Source organism: Antedon mediterranea, chromosome 1 (genome assembly GCF_964355755.1).
Source record: "Antedon mediterranea chromosome 1, ecAntMedi1.1, whole genome shotgun sequence".
Taxonomy (NCBI): Eukaryota; Metazoa; Echinodermata; class Crinoidea; order Comatulida; family Antedonidae; genus Antedon; species Antedon mediterranea.
Window position 1 is genome coordinate 26,284,691 of NC_092670.1, and position 22,205 is coordinate 26,306,895.

Here is a 22,205-nt window from a genome sequence, read left to right on the forward strand (position 1 = left end):
TAGATTTTCTTTGTTTTAATTTAAAAAATACACACATACTCAATGTACCATACATCTGTGATGATGATATTATGTACAGTTTAATCCAACAATATAACAAACCTGTATTAAACTATTATTCTAACTTCTCACAAAATAGGAACCTCGGCCTCCGCAGAATAACAATATGTAAATCGTTTCAGTAATTTCAAGATACACATTTAAAAATGTTAATATAGGCCTAATTAGTCTTCTCTTTTGAGATGATTTCTAACTACTTAATTGAGTCACATCTCAATTATTCCCAAATAGTCCATTAATTTCAATTTCTATTTATTTCCACAATATAACAACATATATTTTATGATAAAACATTATGATAAAATGGTTAGTTAGCCTAGTATAGATACACTTATGATATAAATACAACATAAGGCGGGATTAGTGAATAATGTGAACTGTAAAAGAGAAAAAAATAGACAATCTTTAACAATCAGAGGTAGGTCATTGAAAAAACGTAGAAATGAATTCAAAATAATTATTTTAATGACCAGTATTCGTTCTGGATACACTACGTACAACCTCTCTATTGAAATCTACATTTTCTTATACAATTCTGCGGTAAAAGTAATTCCTAAAAGCAAAAAAATCTGTTTGAAGACTGCATCAAACAAAGACACTGAAGACGAATTTCACAAGGAACAGTTGAATAATTATTTTGTTCCATGGTCTTAACAGCGTAGGTGATTTTTTCACAAAATTCTTAACGTATTGCATAGGCCTAGAGGGTTTAAATATATTCTGAAATGGACGAACTATATTATTACAGTATATTGGTAAACAATAAGTTTGGGATTACATTGGAAACACATCCAACTGTTGTGATTATAAAACAATCGTCTTCGATGCTTTAATATTAATTCGAGATAGGCCTACGTGAGACCCCCAATCAAGTTTAGATGACTCCCAAGATATTTGAATTCAAGGCTTCATCGACGGTAACGTACCGAATCAATATAATATGGTGTTTAAAAGTTTAATTTTACTCCTAGTAAACTCCTAATTTTACACTTCATATTTAATTTCATCCCAATTTATTTATATAAATTATATATTAATTTCTTTTTGAAGAGTACATACATCGTTAGGCGATCTAATTACACGATATAAGAGGGTGTCATCAGCGTACATTTAAATGAAGAAGATAAAGCATTTAGGTCAATAACAAACACATTATAAAGTTATGGGTCCTAGTACCGAATCACGGGGGACACCAGAAAGCACAGAAGAAGGTGAAAGTTAAAAAAAAACTTCTGAGAATGACCTAGCAGAAGAAGAAGAAAAGAAGCAAAATGGTACCACCGAATACCGAAACCTTTAAGTTTTCAGAGCAATAATGTATGAAAACTGCGTCAATACGTCGAGGCCATCAGTACATGAACCTCCTTTTACAAAATCATGTTGATTGGACAGAACAAGACCATTATCATACAAATATAGTCAACTTATTACATATAATATTCTCAAGCAGCCAACAATCGAGCAGCACAGCAACATTGGCCTAAAGTTTTCAATACGGTTAGACCACTGACCCCCTATGTGAGTTTGAATACCACATAGATGAGAGGTGATTCATACTTCAGAGATGTTGTCTACAACTATTAGCATTTTAAAATGTTGCCAGAAAGAAGAAAGAAGAACTAGAGATACTATGTTGAATAGAACATGAACCCAGTAAGATGAATTTTGTACTTAAAGATGAGGGTGAATGAATTCGATATCTGGTGCGAGTGTGTACAATTGAGAACAAGTGCTGTTCCGCCGAGTCGTTATCCAATCAATTTTACACAATACCATCGAAGCCTCGGTGTGGTTAGGGGCGCATTGTTCACGGGAGTCATGAAATTGTCCCCTTCACAATTATTCGTCAATCGCAATTTTATCAACTTGTTATCAACAAAGATTAAGATGCAAAGTGTTTTATTACGTAATCACAATTAACTGGAAACAGTCGACGCAACAGTGCTGCAAACATTGTTACCGGTAGTTTCATTTCACGCAACAAAAGGCAAGACAAGAGAAAAACATAGTATGCGGGATGAACCAGGTCAAAGTCTACGGCGACTAACGTTGACGAGCAAACCGAGCAGGTTTGTTTTCACCTACGCACTTTGTTGCCACTCGGGAAAAAACTCAAGGACGTAGACACAACACAAGGAGTTGACGCAGTACGAATACTTAAGAGCCATTGTCTGTAAGAATCAAAGAAATATCAAAAAGAGTGGCAGACTAACAAAAATGGATTTCTTTCAAATTTTGCACATGGCTATATATGTGTTGAGAGAAATCAAATATGAAGTATTTTTTATTTCACACGTATATTTCCATGGCAACGGCCAAATTTGTGTTTTTGACAAATTTTGTCCTTTTTTAAGGTTTTTTAAAATGGATATTGGTACTACTTTGATGAACGATATTTTTGTTTTGTTCATTTAATTATAAAAAATAATTAGTGTATGCATAATAACAATGCATTGTGTACCTGTTTCATATTTTTTTATTTTTTTTTTATTTCATACTTTGGGAGATACCATTTATTTAAAAAGGGGTGTTTTTCACTTTTTTTAAATTGTTCAATGCAACTAAACTTTACTTTGTTTGTTTGTTTGTTTCTTTATTTCCATTCACAACAAAATAAAACCATTAACATACATAAATATTCATTACAAAAATGAAAGAATGGAAAGGGGGAATCTCTGAAGCACAGCTTATAAGTAGAAACCCCCTGTTACAAAACAGTTTATAAATAGTAATATGAAACAAAGGCACAACGGCATAGGCAAACAAAATGTAACTTTTAAGAAAGTTTCTTTTTTTTTCTTTATCTTAAAAAAACAAAAAAGATTTCTCAGAGAGTAAGATGTAATTGTAAAAAGAAAAAAGATAAAAAAAAAAAAACCTGTTCTAATCAGAGTATTGCAAAAGTAATTTATTTTTGTATTTTATTTTAAAAGTTATAGGATTCTTAAGTAACTTAAGAGTCTCAGGTATATCACGCCAAAGTTCAACCCCTTTACTAACTAAACTTAATGATTTTTGAGTGGTTCTTTTAAATTGTGGGTAGAAATGGTGTTTTTGTCGCGTGTATTTATAGTGGACAGCTGAGCATAAAATGAAATTATTTTGAACAATCACTGGGAGTAAGTTATGAAAAGCTTTATGCATTAGAGAAACGGTATATAGTTTTATTAAATTATAAAGATCAAGAGTTTTAAAAAAATTAAAAATTGGTTTACTTGGACTGGTGTATGGGACTTTCATAACAAGTCTGAGTGCCTTTTTTTGTAATATGTATAAACAATTTAAATTAGTTTTAAAGGTATTACCCCAGACTTCACAACAATATGTAAAATAAGGCAAAACTAATGAATTATATAATTTAAATAAAGCTGATGTATTTAGTAAATGTTTTACTTTATAAATAATTCCAATACTTTTAGAAATTTTGGAATGAATATATTCAATATGATACTTCCAATTTAGTTTTCCATCAATAATAACTCCTAAAAACTTTATTTTATTTACCCGTTCAATTGCAACACCACTAATAACTAAATTGGTTGGTTCATAATTGTTTTTGCGACTAAAAACAATATACTTTGTCTTACTATGATTCAACGTCAATTTATTTACCTTAAACCAAGTATCAATTTTTTTTAGCTCATCATTAATAATATTACAGATACATTGCAGGTTCTTACCAGAAAAAAGTATGTTCGTATCATCAGCATAAAGCGTGTATTTCAATAGGGAAGAAGCATTACAAATGTCATTAATATATAAAAGGAATAAAGTGGGCCCCAAAATAGATCCCTGTGGGATGCCACATAAAATGTCTGATAATTCTGAGGTGGTATCACCACGTATTGTCACAAATTGTTTTCTGTTAGAAAGATAATTTTGGATCCATTTATTGGCAATTCCACGAATACCATAAGCTTCAAGTTTTTTTATAAGGATATTGTGGTCGATGGTATCAAACGCCTTTTTTAAGTCAATAAAAATTCCGATTGTATAGTTAGACCTGTCCATCTCTTTAAGTATATACTCGGAAAAGTGAAGCAATGCATGGCTAGTGGACATATTTTTCCTAAAACCAAATTGTCCTGAGTATAGAATGTTAAATTTGTCAATAAATTTCAACAGACGGTTGTTAAATAATTTTTCAAAAATTTTAGAAAATTGGGGCAGCAAGGAGATCGGTCGATAATTTGAAAAACTACTTTTATCCCCAGCTTTGAAGATGGGAACAATTTTTGCAATCTTAAGGGTATCTGGGAAAATACCAGTCTCAAGCGAACGATTAAAAATATGTGTCAATGGCTCACTGATTTCGTATATAATGTGTTTAACTATTGACATAGGTACGTCATCATGTCCGCTGGAATTTTTAGACTTAAATAAGTTCACTTCTGTAATTAATTCTTCTTTGGAAGTGGCCTCTAAAAAAATAGAATTTGGAATACGTTTTTTAATATAATCATTGGGACTATCACGACTTGGAAATTGACTTGTTATTTTTTTGGCTAGGTTAGGTCCTACGGTAGCAAAAAAAGTATTGAAACCATTTATAGTATCAACAGGATTATCGATAAAATCTTTTGGCAGATTTCCATAATTTCTTGTTTTAATCAGACCATTTATGATACTCCAAGTACCCCTAATATCATTTTGTTTTAATAATAATAAGTTATTATAATATTGTTTCTCAGCATTTCTTAGAATATTTGTTAGCTTATTTTTGTATCGCTTATACTTTTTTGAAGACAGTTGTGTTCGATCTTTTAAAAAATGTTTATATAGATTATTCTTCTTTTTACATGCATTAATTAGGCCAGGTGTGAGCCAGGGTTTTGAATTACTTTTTTGTGTCAATTTAATCTTTTGGGGAGGGAAATATTTATTGAATAGGTATATAAAATTACCATTAAAAACATCGTAAGCATTATTTGGATCTTCTTCATTAAATACACTGTTCCAATCAGTGCAACGCAAATCATTTTTTAAAGCATTCATTTTAACCTCAGTAAAATATCTTTTAGTAATATATTCATGTGCAATACTTGGCGTAACATTATAATTAATTGTTGTAAAAATTGGTAAATGATCTGTGATATCGTTAATCAAGATACCACTTTTTATAACAGAATGAACATCAGAAGTGAAACAATTATCTATTAAGGTTGCTGTTGTTTCTGTTATTCTTGTTGGTTTGGTAATTAGAGGAAAAAGTCCTAAACTAAAACTATTATCAATAAAACATTTAGTGTCCCAATTACTCTCATGTTTAAGTAGATCTATATTCCAGTCACCACATATAAATAACCGCTTATCATTCATGGACTTGACCAAATCTGAAAATGTGTCGGTAAATATTTTTATATCTGTACCAGGTGCACGATATATACATGATATGTAAATTGGATTAGAATTATTAATATAGACAATAGCAGAAATATATTCACAGCAGTCGGGTATCACGGATGACATATTATCAACAACATTATGTTTAAGACTTTCTCTTATAAAAAGAGCAACACCCCCTCCATACTTTTCTTGTCTTGAAATACTATAAAATACATAGCCATTAATGTGAAAAGTAATCGGATTATCAGGTCGTATCCACGTTTCTGTAATTGCAATTACGTCAGGTGATGCTCCCAACTCTGATAAATAATTTTTTATTTTGTCAAAATTTGCACCCATACTACGACTATTAAAATGAATAATAGTAAACTTATTTTTAATATTACATTCTCTACTAAATTGTTCATCTGTGTAGTAATTGCACTCCCAATTCATATTATTTAGAATGTTATTATCAGGATCTCTATCTCCGTCAAGATTGCTAGGATTAAACACAGATGATGAAAGGGAGCCTAAATTAAGGTCAATTAAAGATTCTTCCATAAGTAAGGTTTATATTGGTTGTCTTAATTGCAATATGATTAAAGAAGATTCACTAATCTCCTTCTGTTTCTTTTGATCTTCCTTGAGTTCTTCCAACTGAGAACTGAGGTCCAGTGACTGCTTGCTCTCTTCCAGTTCTTTCTTGGTTAACATATTTGGTACTTGTGTAATAGTTTCAACCATTAATGTCAACAGTATTCTTAATATGCACAATTTTTCCATCAATACGTTTAATAAAAATTTTACCATTCCTGGTCCATGTGGCTTCTACTTTCTTTTGTTTTTTGAAATCTCTGGTACGCTTGAATAACTCCGCATTTGCTCTAGTCAAATGATCATTTATGTAAATATTCTCTCCTTTCAGTTTTACCTTAGCTTTCATCACTTCCTGTTTCTTTCTTCGCGAACAAAATCTAACAATAGTTAATTTCGACTTACTTTTAGTTGGTAAAATATGTACAGCTTCCAAATCACAAGTGTTAACATCAACATTCATTTTCTCTTTAAATAACTTCAACACAGCTTCTTCGATAGACCCACGTTCTTTATCTGCGGTCTCCTCCACCGACGAAACACCAAGGTCAGCCGATGCAGCTGATGCGTATGAGGAATGCACATATTTTAGCCCCGTAATTAGAACATTATTGTTTCTGCTGTATTGTTCTAATTCGTTCACTCTATTTTCCAGTAATGAAATTTGCTTACTTTTTTTTCCATTGTCGGCCTCCAATACTTCAATCCGTTTAATGAAAGATTCACTAATCTCCTTCTGTTCCTTTTGGCCTTCTTTGAGTTCCTCCAGCTGCGATGTTATAAAGTCAAGCGACTGCTTGATCTCTTCTAGTTCTTTCTTCGTTACCATGATTGTTTGGGCCTAGCGCGTGTTAATCACGGAGCCGCTAAAAAAACACGTCTACCCACGCCGCATAGCGCCCTCTTCACCATAACGCCCAAAGTGGTGTATTTTTTTAGCTGATTTATTACAAATAGGTAATTCTAATGTTTAATAATTGATTTCTAAAATAAAATACTGGGGTAATTTTAAAATCTACAAGCAGTGTTGCGAGAAACATAGGCCTTTTTATAAAAAAAAAACATGGTATATTAGTAGAAACATTTTATTTTCTTTGATTATTTGATTTGAAACTCATTGGTCAGAAAAATTCTTAATGTTTTATATAGTTCTAGTTGTGTTGTGAGAAAAATTTTTTTTTTTATTATAGATTCTGTAATTCCCAGTTTTAATGTCATTTTATAGGTTATATCCTCTGGAAATTTGAATAAATTATCAGATCGTTGTGAATTTTAATCTTTGCAACAGATTACTCCTATCTTATTTTGAAGCTCCTCTTTCATTTGATTACTTCTTTTATTTGTTAACCTAAGCAGATCCCAAATGCCCATCCACCACCAATTTCGACTACCAACCCCCCCCCCCCCCGCCAATAACCACAAAAAGATAAACTGCAACACTTTGTTCGATCATCCTCTATAGAGTGTCAAATGCATGCATTCAAGCACCACCCACGCTGCCGCTACCATCGCCCCAATGAATAGACGGATTCAAACTCCTCCATCCCACCCCTCCCCCTTTCTCCAAGCCCCCACCCACCCCAAGTTAAAAATTGCAATGCAAAAGATAGGACATAAAGTTAAGTTTTTAGACCCTCGCCTTCAACCCCCTAACTATTTCAAAGTCCTGGATCCACCACTTTCCCCTCTCCAAAATAGAACCAATCAAAAGAGTCAATGATATACTCAGGTATGTTAATGCTACATAACAAATATTGAAGCCCTGATGTGAAATTTCATTTCATTTAAGGTCAGCATGTAAAATATCACACTTTATTATTAAATACTGGTTTTAAATTCTATATTTTTTTTACTGTGATGGTTGGATTCATTAATTAATTATTAATTAATAATTATCTGATAATTATTTAATTTCATTTAGTTATGCATAGCAACAGTTACTATGGTAACTAAAATTGAGATATTCTTTAGATTTTGCATATTTATCTTATACATTAATTTAAATTTGTAGATTATTAGCAGGCATGCCTTATTTGCATTTTCAAATTACCGTTTCACAAGGTCATATTCGTAAGCACTTTCTTCTGTGATTATTTTTATTCATGAAAACCCCGTATTTTATTTACAGCGGGCACCTCCCGTAAGCCGCACTTTGTAAAGCCTGTTTGTTCTCCCTATCTAATTAGTGCATTTGGTGCTTACCGTAAGCAGCTGCGGGCACCTTTTTATACTAAAAATGAGATTGTTTGTAAGCGGCCAATCGAAAAATGTGATAATTATTGCATGGACCTATGAATTAGAGGTGCATGTTTATTGTATTTCTTTATATATTAGCTTTATTTTGAAGAGGTTTTAAAAACATTACTGTGAAGAGATGAGAAAACTACACAGATTTTGACCGACCATTTTTCATATGATAAAAGTTTTAAAATTTGTCTCAAAAAGCTAAAAAATACTAAACCACCTGATTATAAATAATAATAGGCCTACAATTAGCTGGAAAACTGAGAGGCTCGTTTCGTTAAGAATATCGTATATAGCCATAATACGTGATTTTGGCCCTTTATTATTAAGGGGTCACCACCCGGCCACTTTTCCAGGTCCCGAGGGTGGCCACTTTCGGGAGGTTCAACTTAATTTTTTTTTAAATATCCTTAGTTACGTAAACAGGTTTAAGATAACACTAAAGGTCAATTGTTTACCTTTATTCAGATTTGTCAAGATTTCTTTCTGAGATTATTAGGATTCAGTATTTAAAGTAAATTTGGCAAAAAGTAGAAATGTAAAACTATGTAGAAAAAATGTTTTGTATTTATGAAAAACCCCTTATTTTTTTGAAATTTTCGCATAGAAACAGTTACTATGGTAAAATGTTGACCTCATTTGACCTCAAAATGAATGAATTTACAAGATCAAGTTTGTCATCACTTTAAGATTAATAGAATGCAGTAGAAGTAAAATTGAGAAAAATTACAAATGCAATCAATTCTTTGTATTTATAAAAACGCCATTTTTTACGTTTTTTTTTAAATTACTTTCCTTAGTTACACATAGAAATGGTTGCTAAGGTAACACTGTAGGTAAAAAATTAAAATTGTTAAGAATTTTTATGAACCATCTTGTAAATTTTGATCAAACATTAATAGTTGTAGTAAAGTGGGGATCTGTCCTGTTTTGCATTCTGACCCCTTTTGACCTCAAATGACCTATTTACAAGGTCAGATTTTTTTGGGGGGTCTTTCTGTATCTCTTTACACAAAATAGATTTAAACATTTATAAAAACCATTGACGGAATTATTTCAAAGTTTAACATTATTTTCCATCAACTAAATATTTCAATGCAAAATACTGTTTTTCTGGCAATTAATTGAAATAAACCTGGCAACACATTCTCCTATTTTATCTAAACTATTCGTATGACTCTAGTAGCATTATGACAAGCCACATATACATTTTATTATTGGATTAGCCATATTTAAATTGTGTTTCATGTGTTTTTTGTTGATATTTTGTTTGTATTTTTTTGTATTTTTAGTATTTTCCTGGCAACACAAAACCTATGTACGAAATTTACCCCAGTGTTTTTTTCGTGATTATTGTTGACAAACCTATTGACTATCAAATTAAAAAACCTCATTTATTTAAAAACACCACTTTGGAAGTTATAGGTACGTTTATGAGGTATACTTTTATAAAAAAAATATTTTTTAAAAACACCCCTTTTTAAAATAATGGTATCAACCAAACTCCATTTTGTAATTTTTTTTTTTTTTACATTAAATGGAACTCAATACATGTTGTTTACACTGCTATAAACAAATACTGTATAGTGTAAGTATTTTTGGTTAAAATAAGTATACAAGTTTGTACTTTTTCACTATAGAAAATCTGTGAAAAATGGCAAAACATCAAAATTTGGATAATTGACCGTTGTCATGGCAACGGAGGCTAAAAATTAAAATGAATGTTGTAGATATGCTTTTTATTGAAATGTCTATTCATGGTAAAAATTTGAGAGAAATCCATTTTTTTACATCTGCCACCAAATCTTTGATTTTTACAGACAATGGCTCTTAATCGCTTGTGAATGAAACGGGCGGTTTGAAATTGTTATTACTTTAAAAAATATTACGGGCATGTCTTTGTTTTTAGATTTTAAAAATAATACTGGTTCCCCAATGCAAAAAAAAAAATGACAGCGCAGAGCATAGCCTGGAGTTTCTCATTTTTATATGCACATAGGCCTAATTGTTTAAAGAAATAGACAGCCTATATGGTAAAACGAAAAGAAATCTGGCATCCCAAACATTTAATAGATTGGTTGCCGTCCATTAATTTTTAGTTGCCAAGGAAACAACTAAATTTAACAATATTGATGATTTTACTCCGGAAAATAGAAAAACACTATTACTTATTTTACTAAGCAGGAGGGAGGGTCCCATCATTAAACTTGGTCTTAAGAAACAAATTAGAGCATATGGTAAGACATTTTGAGCGTTTCAACCGCAAGTAATGCAAAAAATCCGTTTGCAGTTGATTTTTGTTCTTCATACCGACCATACGCTTTCTTAGCACGTAATTAATGCAAAAAAATACGTTTCCAGTTGATTTTGTTTTTCATACCGACCATACGCTTTCATTTCCAAACTCTAAATGCAAATTAACAACACACGTGCACGTAAAAAGTGCACTCCCCAATGGGCAATTTAATTAATTTTCAACAGAGCGCATCTCACTTATCTGTACTACATTTTCTCTTAAATTTTAATTTGTTCTTGCTCAAACAATTATCTTTCTCATGGGTTACGACCATTTTCATTTTGATCATCATGTCTATCGTGTATAATTTCATAAGAATATCTTATATATCTGACCATCATATTATAAAAGCTGTTGAAGTTTAGATATGAATTTATGTAAAAATCGTGCCTTTCGGATGCTGTGACATCTATGATCATTTTAATTTAAAAAGTAGTCTTTTCATCTCTTTCGTCAGAGATATACAAAGTTAAAGGAGCACGCACCACGCTTCTACAAGTCCAATTATTTTCCGCATATTAATATGATTTTTCTCAGACAATTTTCTTCCGAAATTGACACCTTCGTGTTTGATTGTAATGACAATTAGAATATAAATGTGTGGGTCCGGTAATGTCACCTATTCTACATTGTATATACAGTATACTGTACTATTGGTTTAATCAAGGATACTGAGATCGCCTTGCCAAGATAGGATTGATGTCTCACTGTGTTTTGTACCCACTTTTTCCACACATTTAGATTTTAAACACGTAGTTACATGTTTAGAGTGTTTAAAACCTAAACGTGTTTATAGCTACATGTTGTTTTCCTTCACTCGTTTAGCAGTCAACATGTCACTATTATGTTCAGTCAACATGTTTAGGTACACATTTAGCGTTGCGTGCATATGGTTTTACTGTGGCGGAAAAAAGCTCCACAAATGACAAATTGAACACGTTTAAACCTAAACGTTTCTTTATTTTGCTCCACATGTTTAACAATCAACATTTCATTTTCATTTATTCCACATTTATTTAGTCATCAATTACTGATGTGTTGAGTTAGATACAGTCTACATGTTTAGAATGTATCTAGAACCTAAATATGTTCTTATCTAAACATGTTTAAGGCTAAAATTAAACCACATTTAATGTGTGGAAAAAGTGGGTACAAAATATATGTTTAAAAGATCTAAACACTATGTTTACAGTATCTGTATATTCTATGAAACATATTAGGCACATAAATAAAGCGTATGCATCAGGTCATAGGTTGGCATGCATCAACATTTTGTAATCATATTTTATTGTACGTATATGATGCGTTTGCGCGGATTTGTTAAAATTAAATGTCGGAAAAATTATCTTTATCACAAGTATCTATATATAAATTTACGTAAGGGCAAAATTCGGTAAATCGCGCGTTATTTCTAGAATGTTTACTTGATGGTATATAAAGTTGGTTAGAATGTCGGTACTGATTTAAACCACCTGATGTAACCCTGTTTACTAATTAAATTTAGTTAGATAATTAGTTATTGACAATTAAAACGAATTTAGGTTCAACGATTTGCCCCAAATAGGGGTGTTTTCCGATCGTGGTATACACTGTCTAATGGATGTCCTCATGAAAAATACCTGCACACAATAATACGAGGATACTTCGCATTTTCCTATCTCCTCCTACGATAATTGTTTTTAATAGCTTAAAACCGGTTGAACAGCTCGAGTACAGTATCATAATGTTGAAGACAGGCCGATTTTCTTTTAAAAAAATACTATTTTGATAGATTTAATATACGTTTATACAAATGTATTGATTTGTGATGAATGAAACATTCCAGATTATTTGGTTTAACCATGCTTGCATACCTCCATGGTTTAACGCAAGTAGGTAAATTTATGGGCCCTTGGAGAATAAACATAAATAGTATTGTAATGCTATACAATACTATAAATAGGTATTAACCACTTTAGATCGCCATTTGAATCACAAATTTCTTATTGTGTGTGTTGGGACTGTTAGATATAATATAAACAAAAATACAAATAAACTTATTACTGTGAGTGTGGGTAGCCCCTAATTTTAGATTATAAACACATACTAATATAATACTTTATTACTTACAGTTGCTTCTCAACGTTTGTATTAATTAATTATTACAAAAAAATATAAACGTCGTAGTGGTGTATCGTTACATGTACTTTACTATTTCAATCGACTATGACAGTGACAATTGTAACAGTTATTAAATCGGAAATGTTTTACTCTATTTAGTGGTATATTATTTATAGGCCTATAAAAAAATATTTCGTTACTTAGTGGATAATAAAGAAATATAAAGAATAATTTAATATAAAGAATATATTAAAAAATTGTTCCTCTTTGTATCTATCCTCATTCCCAACCCTCAACCCTATAATGTTAGATACAAAACACAAATTGGGTTTGTATAAATAAGTCCAAATCAAACATTTTGACTCATTTTGTGACAAGTTTCTCTGTTGGAAGTAATTCCCAGGGTGCTAATTTTGGTACACTACATACATCATTGTGTATATTTATTTGTTTCTGTAAACGACAATGTTTTTTACTCATGGCGATTCGAGAACCATCTGTGGGCACGACCTAGATGGTACGCTCGCTTCGCTCACGTACCATCTAGTTACCTATAATTTGTCAAAGTGACGATTAAAATCTAGTTTTGTTTTGTTTCTCTGTAACCTGGTGGTGGTGGTGGTGGAGTAGCTTCAAAATGTGTATAACTGTGCTGTTTAGGCCTACATTTCGAATCGTATAACTTTTTATTAGACTTTCGTTGCGGTCGAGCGTACGAAATAGATTTCTGCTTGATGTCTTGTAGTTGACGTAACCTTCGGAGATGTTGTTGTTTTGCTTTGAGTTCTTCAGAAAAATCCGAGTCGTTGCTCTCAGAGGAACCAGCATCCGGGTCATCTGGTATGCTTAATACATCGTCATCTTGTACAAATTGTGTATTTTGCCTGGCGGAATATATAGGCATATCATGTTGCTTCTCGTTTCGAGTTTTCATATGATTTTCATTTGATTTGTTAGCCTGACTACCGTGTGAGTTTTGTTTATCCATTTCATTTACTCTTTGGGACGTATTACGTTCCTTTGGTACCTTGACATGTTTTGAAACTAAACGCTTCCTTTCAGACCTGTAGTTGGTATTGAATAGGTTTGTATTTCCGTTTATAGAGTAATCGGATTGTTCTTGTCTAATGTTATACTCATCGTCATCTGACGTACTGAATTGTTGGTCAATACAGTTTTCCTGATTATAATAAGTCTTACGATACCGTCCACCATTTTGTGGTGTAAACAAAAGATTGGTACTCTTTTTCTTTGATTTTCCTTTTCCTTTCAAAGACTTTTTTTTCACCTTATTTACCAGTACATCTGCATTACTTGTAGCATCACTGTACTGTGCTATTAATACGTCATGCTCGTTTGGGAGTTCAGCATTATCCGAATTGTTATCTTGCTTATGTGATTTGTACGTCTTTATTTTTGACAAAACAATTTCGTTATAAATTATTTCAGGTAGTGACGGGGACACACTTGGGACAACTTGCACCCTCTTCTTCAACCTTCTGGGTTTCTTATCAACAACTGGAGATCGAGCATCTGGATTTTTACTAGAGTGATTTAAGACAGTTCCCGGTATCCTGGGTGGTTTGAAAAATGCTGGATTTCTAGGACCTGATTGGTAGACATACATTTGTTCAGACGACAACTTTGTGTTTAATGTTTTTTCGACTATAGATTCTTGTTTGATGTTGTGCTTCAGGTTGGCTTTAGCAACCATAAGGCGTTTTTCGAGGACATGCTGTCTTTCCACTTGTTCTGAAAGATTACGTTCTACTTCCAATATTTTTGACTGTAGTCGCTGGGAATAGCTACAAGAAATACAAAGATAAATGTTTAATGATGGCGAGAGTTCAAAATTGGACTTAGGTGGTATAAGATGTTAGGTTATCGCTCAAAAGATTGCGAATTCGAGTCTTGAGTTCTCGCTCTTATATCTTTCCTTATCTTTATCGTTTATTATTATTAAGTATAATAACGTCTCAATGGGGTTTTTTTTTACAAGACGTAAGTAATGTAAGCATTGTCGCAAGTTCTCTAAGGGTCTTCCAAATCAAACAGACCGCTGATATTTTACCAACTACAACGGCTATCATGGTAGGAGTTTAGGTTACTAAAACAACTAGATTTAACAGTTCTTTATCAAATAAAAATTAAATTCACAATTAGAATCCAATCAAATTTGAAAAATATCATGAAAGTACAGTGGTCTAATTTAGGACATCTGCATATCAAGTAGATGGCTTGATGAGCCGTGAAATGTGCAAAAAGTCATATTTGTGCAAACATGTTGCCTTCAAATATGCAAACAACCACATTTGTGCAAACACGGCAACCTCAAATGTGCAAACATGGCACCCTCAAATGTGCAAACATGGCACCCTCAAATGTGCAAATCTGTAAAAATATATAATCCACTAATGTGCAAACATCACGCCGTTAAATGTAAAAACGATTAGTTTTGACGTTAAATGTGCAAATAAAATTCTACAAATGTGCAAATCATTTTTTTCAACCTAAATCGTTTATTAAAATGATAACCTAATTCTAGTCAGTCACGGTTTTTTCTAACAATATTTTCAAGATATAGCCACTGTAGCTTCTGGCTGAAATAATTTTTTTTTTAAAACCACAATCATGTCCGGGGATGCAGGACTGACACGTGGTCGCTGCTTGCTGGAGATGGAGACTTCCATACCATTGAAACCCTTTAAAGTTGTCCTCCTATTTTAAGGAAATTCACAAAACATAACTGAGTATCTTTTGTGAATTTCTTTTAAATTAAGTCGACAAATTTTGTATATTATTTCATTTAAAATGTATTTCTTTTATGCGCGATTTGGACAATTTATGCAATTTTAAATTTTAAAGATTTTCTTGCGCAAATAATTTTCTTTAACAAAGGTAAATGTTATGCGTGAGTTAAAATAGCGCAAAGATTTCGTTGCGCATTTGAATTTGCGCAAGAAATATTCGCGCAATTTTAATAACATCTATTCTTTTACCTGCATTTTTATATATGTATACGGATTTCAATGAGCTTTGGTTTTATCAAATACTGAAAAATACCATGCGCGATTTGAATATTGATGCAAGAAAATCGTGAAAACATTTCAAATTGCATACATTGTTCAAATCGCGCATAACAGAAATAATATAAAATCTAATGAACTCAGTTCATTATGTTTTGTAAATTTCGTTTAAAATAAGAGGACAACTATTAGGGACTTAAATTTCAACGGTATGAAAGTTACCATCTCCAGAGAAGCAGCGACCACGTGTCAGTCCAGCATCCCCGGACATTCGGATTGTGGTTTTTTTTTCTCAGAAAACAGATTATTTTAGCCTGTAGGCCTACTACAATATATGAAATGCTATACTTTTAAAAAATTGTTAGAAAACCCCGTGACTATTTAGATTAGGTTATCATTTTTAATAAATGATTTTGGTTGAACAAAAATGATTTGCACATTTGTAGAATTTCATTTGCACATTTAACGTCAAACTGATCGTTTTTACATTTAACGGCGTGATGTTTGCACATTAGTGGATTATACATTTTTACAGATTTGAAGGTACCATGTTTGCACAAATGTGGTTTTTTGCACATTTGAAGACAAAATGTTTGCACAAAATGAATGTGGTTGTTTGCACAAATATGACTTTTTGCACATATCACGGCTCAACACGGTGAGGAATAAAGACCGAATTGAGTAGGTGCTGGGTAGAGAGCGGGGAAAGTAATTGGTTCGTCTGTGCAAACACTTGACTCTTTCCACAGCGAACAGCTTGCCGATGTGTTCCATGCTATATTGGAAGACACCAATCATACTCTTTATGGCGATATTATCGTTTCCGTTATCGTTAGAAGTGGTAGGACGCGCAGACGAACTGTTATACTGGGGAACCTAATGTAATTCCGTAAAATTGTAATGCTTAATTTGAGAACCAGAAATTCGATCCAATTTCTTGGATCTGACTTCAGTTGGTAAAAAAACGGCCCGCCCTTTTTAATCTCCGTCGCTAAATTTTCAATTCTTCTCAATAATTTTAGTAAATTCAAATTAATTATTGTTTATTTGGTATACAGATATTCGTGTTTTTTTTTGTGTGTGCAAAAACTCTTATTAAGGGGATAATTTTGTTATTTCAGATAGTGTAGTAATTGTATATGTATTCGAGAATCATCTGTGGGCATTACCTAGATGGTACACGAGCGAAGCTATCGTACCATCTACAGTAGTTGAGTATTATAATTACACCATATGGTACAAATCTTTAAAATAACGCACCTTCTTAATGTTGGTCTCATCTCCATTTCAACATCTAAATCGCTAGTGAGTAGCTCATGATGGAACTCATGTAATTTTGCAGCATTTTTCAATTCCATTATATCTTCCTCGGTAGATGATAACGTCTTCTTTAGCTCTACGTACAATAATGAACCATTTTTTGATCGAGAAATTTTGTTGAGAAGCTCGGATTTGGTTTCATTTAATTCCGTTAATTTAACATACACGTTGTCTTTGATGTCTTTAGCCTTTTCTACATCAGATGAAAGACCATCAAGGCGATTCTGGCGTTTTAATAAGTCATTCAACTCTTTTTGTTGTCTGATTAGTTCCTTTTCAAGCGTACCTATGGTAGCAATTACTTGTTTGATTTCTTCGAGTAAGTGAACGACAGAACTGTACGATTCATCCACGTCACAGTGTTCAGATGAAACTATCTTAACGGATTGTTCGGAATCTTGATCTGAATCCACGATACTCTTCTCTTGATCACTGTTCTCATTATTAAACTCCAACCTATCATTGTCTTCATCGTCACTACTACCAATATTGTTGCTATCTACTATCTGATGCCTGTCTTCAACAATATTTGTTGTTTTCAAATCGAGAATGCCTTTATTTTCTGTTTTCTTGTGGCTTCTATCAGAATATATATAGCCCATCTCCACGTTTCCTTCTTTCATATGATTTGCATCTATTAATTTTCTGTTTCTTTTTTTCTGATATGTTTTGGTCATGTCTACATAGTGATCATCCCGAAATCTAATAGCTGTGTCATCATGGTCTTCGTCTTTTTTTTGTTCACTATTCATTGCAATGTCTTGCTGTCTGTGCTTTGAATTCCAATGCATTGCAACTTTCTCTTCGCTGGCTTTACTTTTGTAAGTTGCAGGTTTCTCTTCGTGTTGTCTTTCTTCTCGAATTGTTACGGCTTCTGTTCCGATGTTTTGTTCCAAGTACATAGTGGTAGACGGCTCTCTCCGTCTTCCATCAGACTTTGCTGCAGCTGCATGTATTTTGTGTTTTGTGCTGCGTGAATGTTGTCTATATTTTTCATCTTGAAATTCTCTATTGGTATCGTTTTCATTAGAATCAATTTCTTGAATTCTAATTCCCGACGTTTTATTTTCTATCTGTTCATCATCGAAAGGCTCTGAATTGTTTTTCTCCAATTCTTTAATCAGTACAATAGATCTACGTCGTTTTGGCATTAATGACATTTCTCTTTTAAACTGCTCTAGCTTCTTACATAGTTTATCTGAATTAAACCACCATTTCCGAGCAAGTTCAACGGCTCGAATACTTTTATTTATGATATCAGGCACTAATCTTAGCATATACTCAAAGTTTTTACTGCTATCGTACAGGCGTAATTCTCGAATGGTATCAGGATCAAAAAAGTTTGTATCTATTTCATCACTTGCCATCAGCTTTTCCCATCGATAATTTACATGATGTATATTCTCGATGGTATCACGCATTTCATTACATTCACTGTTCAATTTGTCTGGCATGTCATAGTCAATGTCATCTTCATCATCTGTTATGTCTGAATGACTTTTGATATTTGATAGGTTGTCACTTTTCACCTTTGACATACGTTTTCCACCCTTACCAATCATCTCTGGGACGTCATTTAGAGCAACTGGATAAAAGAATTCAAACAGAACAGAGTAAATCTTTTCGGTAAAGTCCCCCTTAAGGCGGCGCAAGATTGCAATAGTCTGAAAAAAGTCATCAAAATGCTTTACTAGTTCACTATCACAGATGTCAATTCCCTTTTTATGTTGACGATTGGCTTCACGTTTCACAAGTTCTCGTAGGGCACCTAGAGACGTGACAATTACGTTACTGGGAACCAGATCTCGCAACATGTTGTTGTGTGTTGGACTAAAATAAGTACTTTTAACATCATTGATACATTTCTCAAAGTGTGCTAATTGCTTGTGCATCATCACATTTTGTTTTTGTCGAGTTGCGCCTCTCATATGATCAGGATGGGTCTATATAAGATAAATTAAATAAATTAATTAGTTAATTATTAAATATTCGTGGGTGAAACATGGTCCTACTTATCTATTAGACATGCTTTTTTCATAACAAATTATTCAATTATCCATTTACATTGATAATTGTAGGATCATTCTATATATAAAGTCTTATACAAAAAAAATCTACAGTATATGCATGCCTGAGTAATGCTTATATTTATAAGATATCTCAGTTCTTTTATTAACGATGAAAATCGAATGATATAATTCGGATCACGCTCAGTCAATTTTAATCAATGTAAATCAATATCAAGCACCATCGTTACTATGGAAATATTGAATGAATATTTGCCATTTCATCTATGTTAGTTAGGCCTACTGTATACGTTGCTATAATTAAATTGTACTAAATCAACTAATTACATTTTAACTAGTACTTTAGTAGCTACAGATAGGTTTATAATAATAATAATATTAATATAATAATAACAATAATAATAATAACAATAATAATAATAATAACACTAATAATATTAATAATAATAATAATAATGATAATAATAATAATCTAAATACATAATAGTAGTCCTACATATATTAACCTACTGCATCTTAAATTTAAGGAAAAAGACAATAAGCATATTATAAGTAACCAAACAAATAATATAACAAACTCACAAAATAGTCATCACTCATTTTGCGTTGAATCCCTCGGTATGGTGACCACGATATACTACTGGTATATAGGCTTAAGACAATCGTATTGTCTTATAGTTTTGGCTTCAGTTTTGGAGTCTAGTTCATTTGTGTTCCGCCTGTTGTGTATTTCTCAAGTATTACGTCTCCTAATGTCAATAACGTTGCCACTGGTAACGTACTAACATAACGTTGATATAATGAAGTTGCCCATGACAGCTTATGCATGAGCGCTTCTCAAAATAATTACTTAATATAGGAAAGTACATTTACGTAGTAGGGTAAATATCTTACAAATTAGCAATATTAATAACAATAAGTTAATAACAATACTAAAAATAATAAACAAATAACAGAATAATAATAATAATAATAATTACAATAATAATAACACTAATAATACTAATAATAATAATAATAACAATAATAATAACACTAATAATAACAAACATAGACAAAGAGTTTATCACTGATTTGTTTCGAAATTTTCTGAAGGAATTGTAGCTAACAGACTTAATATTTCATTCATCATCATAAATCAATATATTTGAATAAACGTATATTCTTCGAACCAAATTGTAATTTTCCCTACTGCATGCATCTCTAGGCCTATAGGCCAAACAGGGTAAAAATTTCCAATGGCTGTCACACGGAGGAGTTCTGGTTCGGATTAATGGGATATCAACATAACTGAATTTGGATTGGGAAGGATTAAACTGTTAAATCACCCGAGTGCAGGGTGTGTTGATAATAGGGTGGGGGTTGGAGGTTGGTAAATCAACGGGCGTCTGAATTTTAATAACATTATCCCCATGGGGATAATGTTATTAAAATGATTGGAATTGTACAGTGAACACAACGGAAATACCTGTCAAAATAGACAATTATACTGCAAAAATTGTAAATGTGAAACTTGAACTCCAGTAAGAGTAAGTAACCTTGAGTAAGACCATTTTGAAAATAGAGCTAGTTAGTTCACCGGAAATAGCACTTTACATGAAGTTGTTTTCACATGACTGTAAGCAGTTACCTACACAAAATAAACGACACCGACGTGGAGCTAAGAAAAGGAATTCTCACAACGTGCCACATGTAATACAGCTTTTTCCTTTGCTTTTATTAATGTAAATAGATTAACAAAACCTAGATGTTATGAATTTCTTATGAAGGAATAATAATGGAACTATTCCGGTCTTTCTGAATTTCTTCCAATTTAATAATTTTGTTGAAAAGGCTAAGTAATGATTTAATGATATGTATTCCTCAATTTTAAAGTAATTCATTTGTAATATTGTCCAAACCAGGGGCTTTGTTATTCTTTGCAAGAGATACTGCATCTTTAACAATATCAAAATCAATAGCAATATCATTTAGGAACTCTCCATTATTATCAGAATGGACATCGTCAGAAAGGTTATCTCTAATTTTATATTTTTTTAACTAGGTGATCATCAGTTAGAAAAGGATTACAATCATTCAAATTCATATTGTCTTTACCTAAATTTTCTAAATACGACTGACTTAATACAATGTTTTATCGTTTTCTTATCAAAAGTGATTTCTTCAGAATCCGTTGTTACCCGTCGTACTATTGCCTTTTAAGTTTGTCCAGAAATCCTTGCATGAAGGACCTCCTTTATTAGCAATTTCTAAGGAACTATTAATCCCTTTTTCTGTTATTGTATTTTTAGTAAGCGTTTTAACTTTATGCCGTTTTTCCAAATATAGGCGTAAACTTCATAAATCAGCAGTATCAATATCTTTGTTATTATTGTTATTGTTAGTGTTGCTATGTCAATGTCAAAAATATGAAACAGTATCCCAGTAAGAACATTTTTGAAAGATCGTCTGCATATAAGAGTTTCTAATCTGTATTTTTATTAGATTGCTTTGTGGGTTTTAAATTAATACTTAAGTCTTGTATAAAGATATTAAATAAAAGAGATGATAATGGTGACCCCTGTTGTAGGCCTATACCAATTTCATTATTTAGGGAATTCGTTATTTAGAGAATTTATTATCAATCTTAACAAAATAAGACGTTAACTTTGAATAGGCCTATAGAGTGAATTAATAATCACGTTTAAAATGTCACTTGCAGACCTGTGCTTTAATTTGTAAGTAAGATATTGTGGTTTATTGAATCAAAAGCACATTTTACGTCTACAAAAGTAATACAAATTCTGCCCCGTTTTTATTAAGATATTTTGATACAATTGTGTTGAAAATTAATATATTGTCGATACCTAAACTTGGCTTGCTCCTGTTTCAAAATGTTATATTCATCTGTCCAGTCTATGAGTCTATTACTGATGATATAGTGGAAAGCCTAGCCATTGTTGGTATCAGTGATCCCTCTAGTTTTGAGGTTTTCCTTTGTTTGTATATTGGTATAATTACAATGGTGACCCAACGTTGAGTGAAATTGTCACTGACAAATAGGCCTACTAAATAGAAGAGAAGGTTAACTTTTATACAAAATTTGGGACATTAAATAATATTTCGCTCGTGATACCATCAATATCAATATCAGAGGCTTTACCCCTGTAGTTTGTGCTTTAAATGCACTTAGTATCATTTAATTTAATTTCTGTGTTCAATATTTGATTA

General features: G+C 32.1%; 1 protein-coding gene across 1 annotated transcript; it reads right to left on the reverse strand.

The window, feature by feature from the left end:
- Positions 1 to 13,202: 13,202 nt before the first annotated feature.
- Positions 13,203 to 19,696, reverse strand: LOC140043486 (uncharacterized). The gene is made up of 3 exons (XM_072088004.1): positions 19,578 to 19,696; positions 16,909 to 18,911; positions 13,203 to 14,427 (listed from the first exon to the last, which is right to left on the reverse strand). Exons 1-3 carry the CDS (start codon positions 19,593 to 19,595, stop codon positions 13,203 to 13,205), a joined length of 3,246 nt encoding a protein of 1,081 aa, XP_071944105.1. The 5' UTR covers positions 19,596 to 19,696.
- Positions 19,697 to 22,205: the final 2,509 nt, after the last annotated feature.

Bases quoted from the DNA above. Each gene is read 5' to 3' on its own strand.
- LOC140043486 (XM_072088004.1), bottom strand. The intron at 14,428-16,908 runs GTGCGTTATTTT...TATTTCTTGTAG, and splicing joins ATGAGACCAACATTAAGAAG to CTATTCCCAGCGACTACAGT.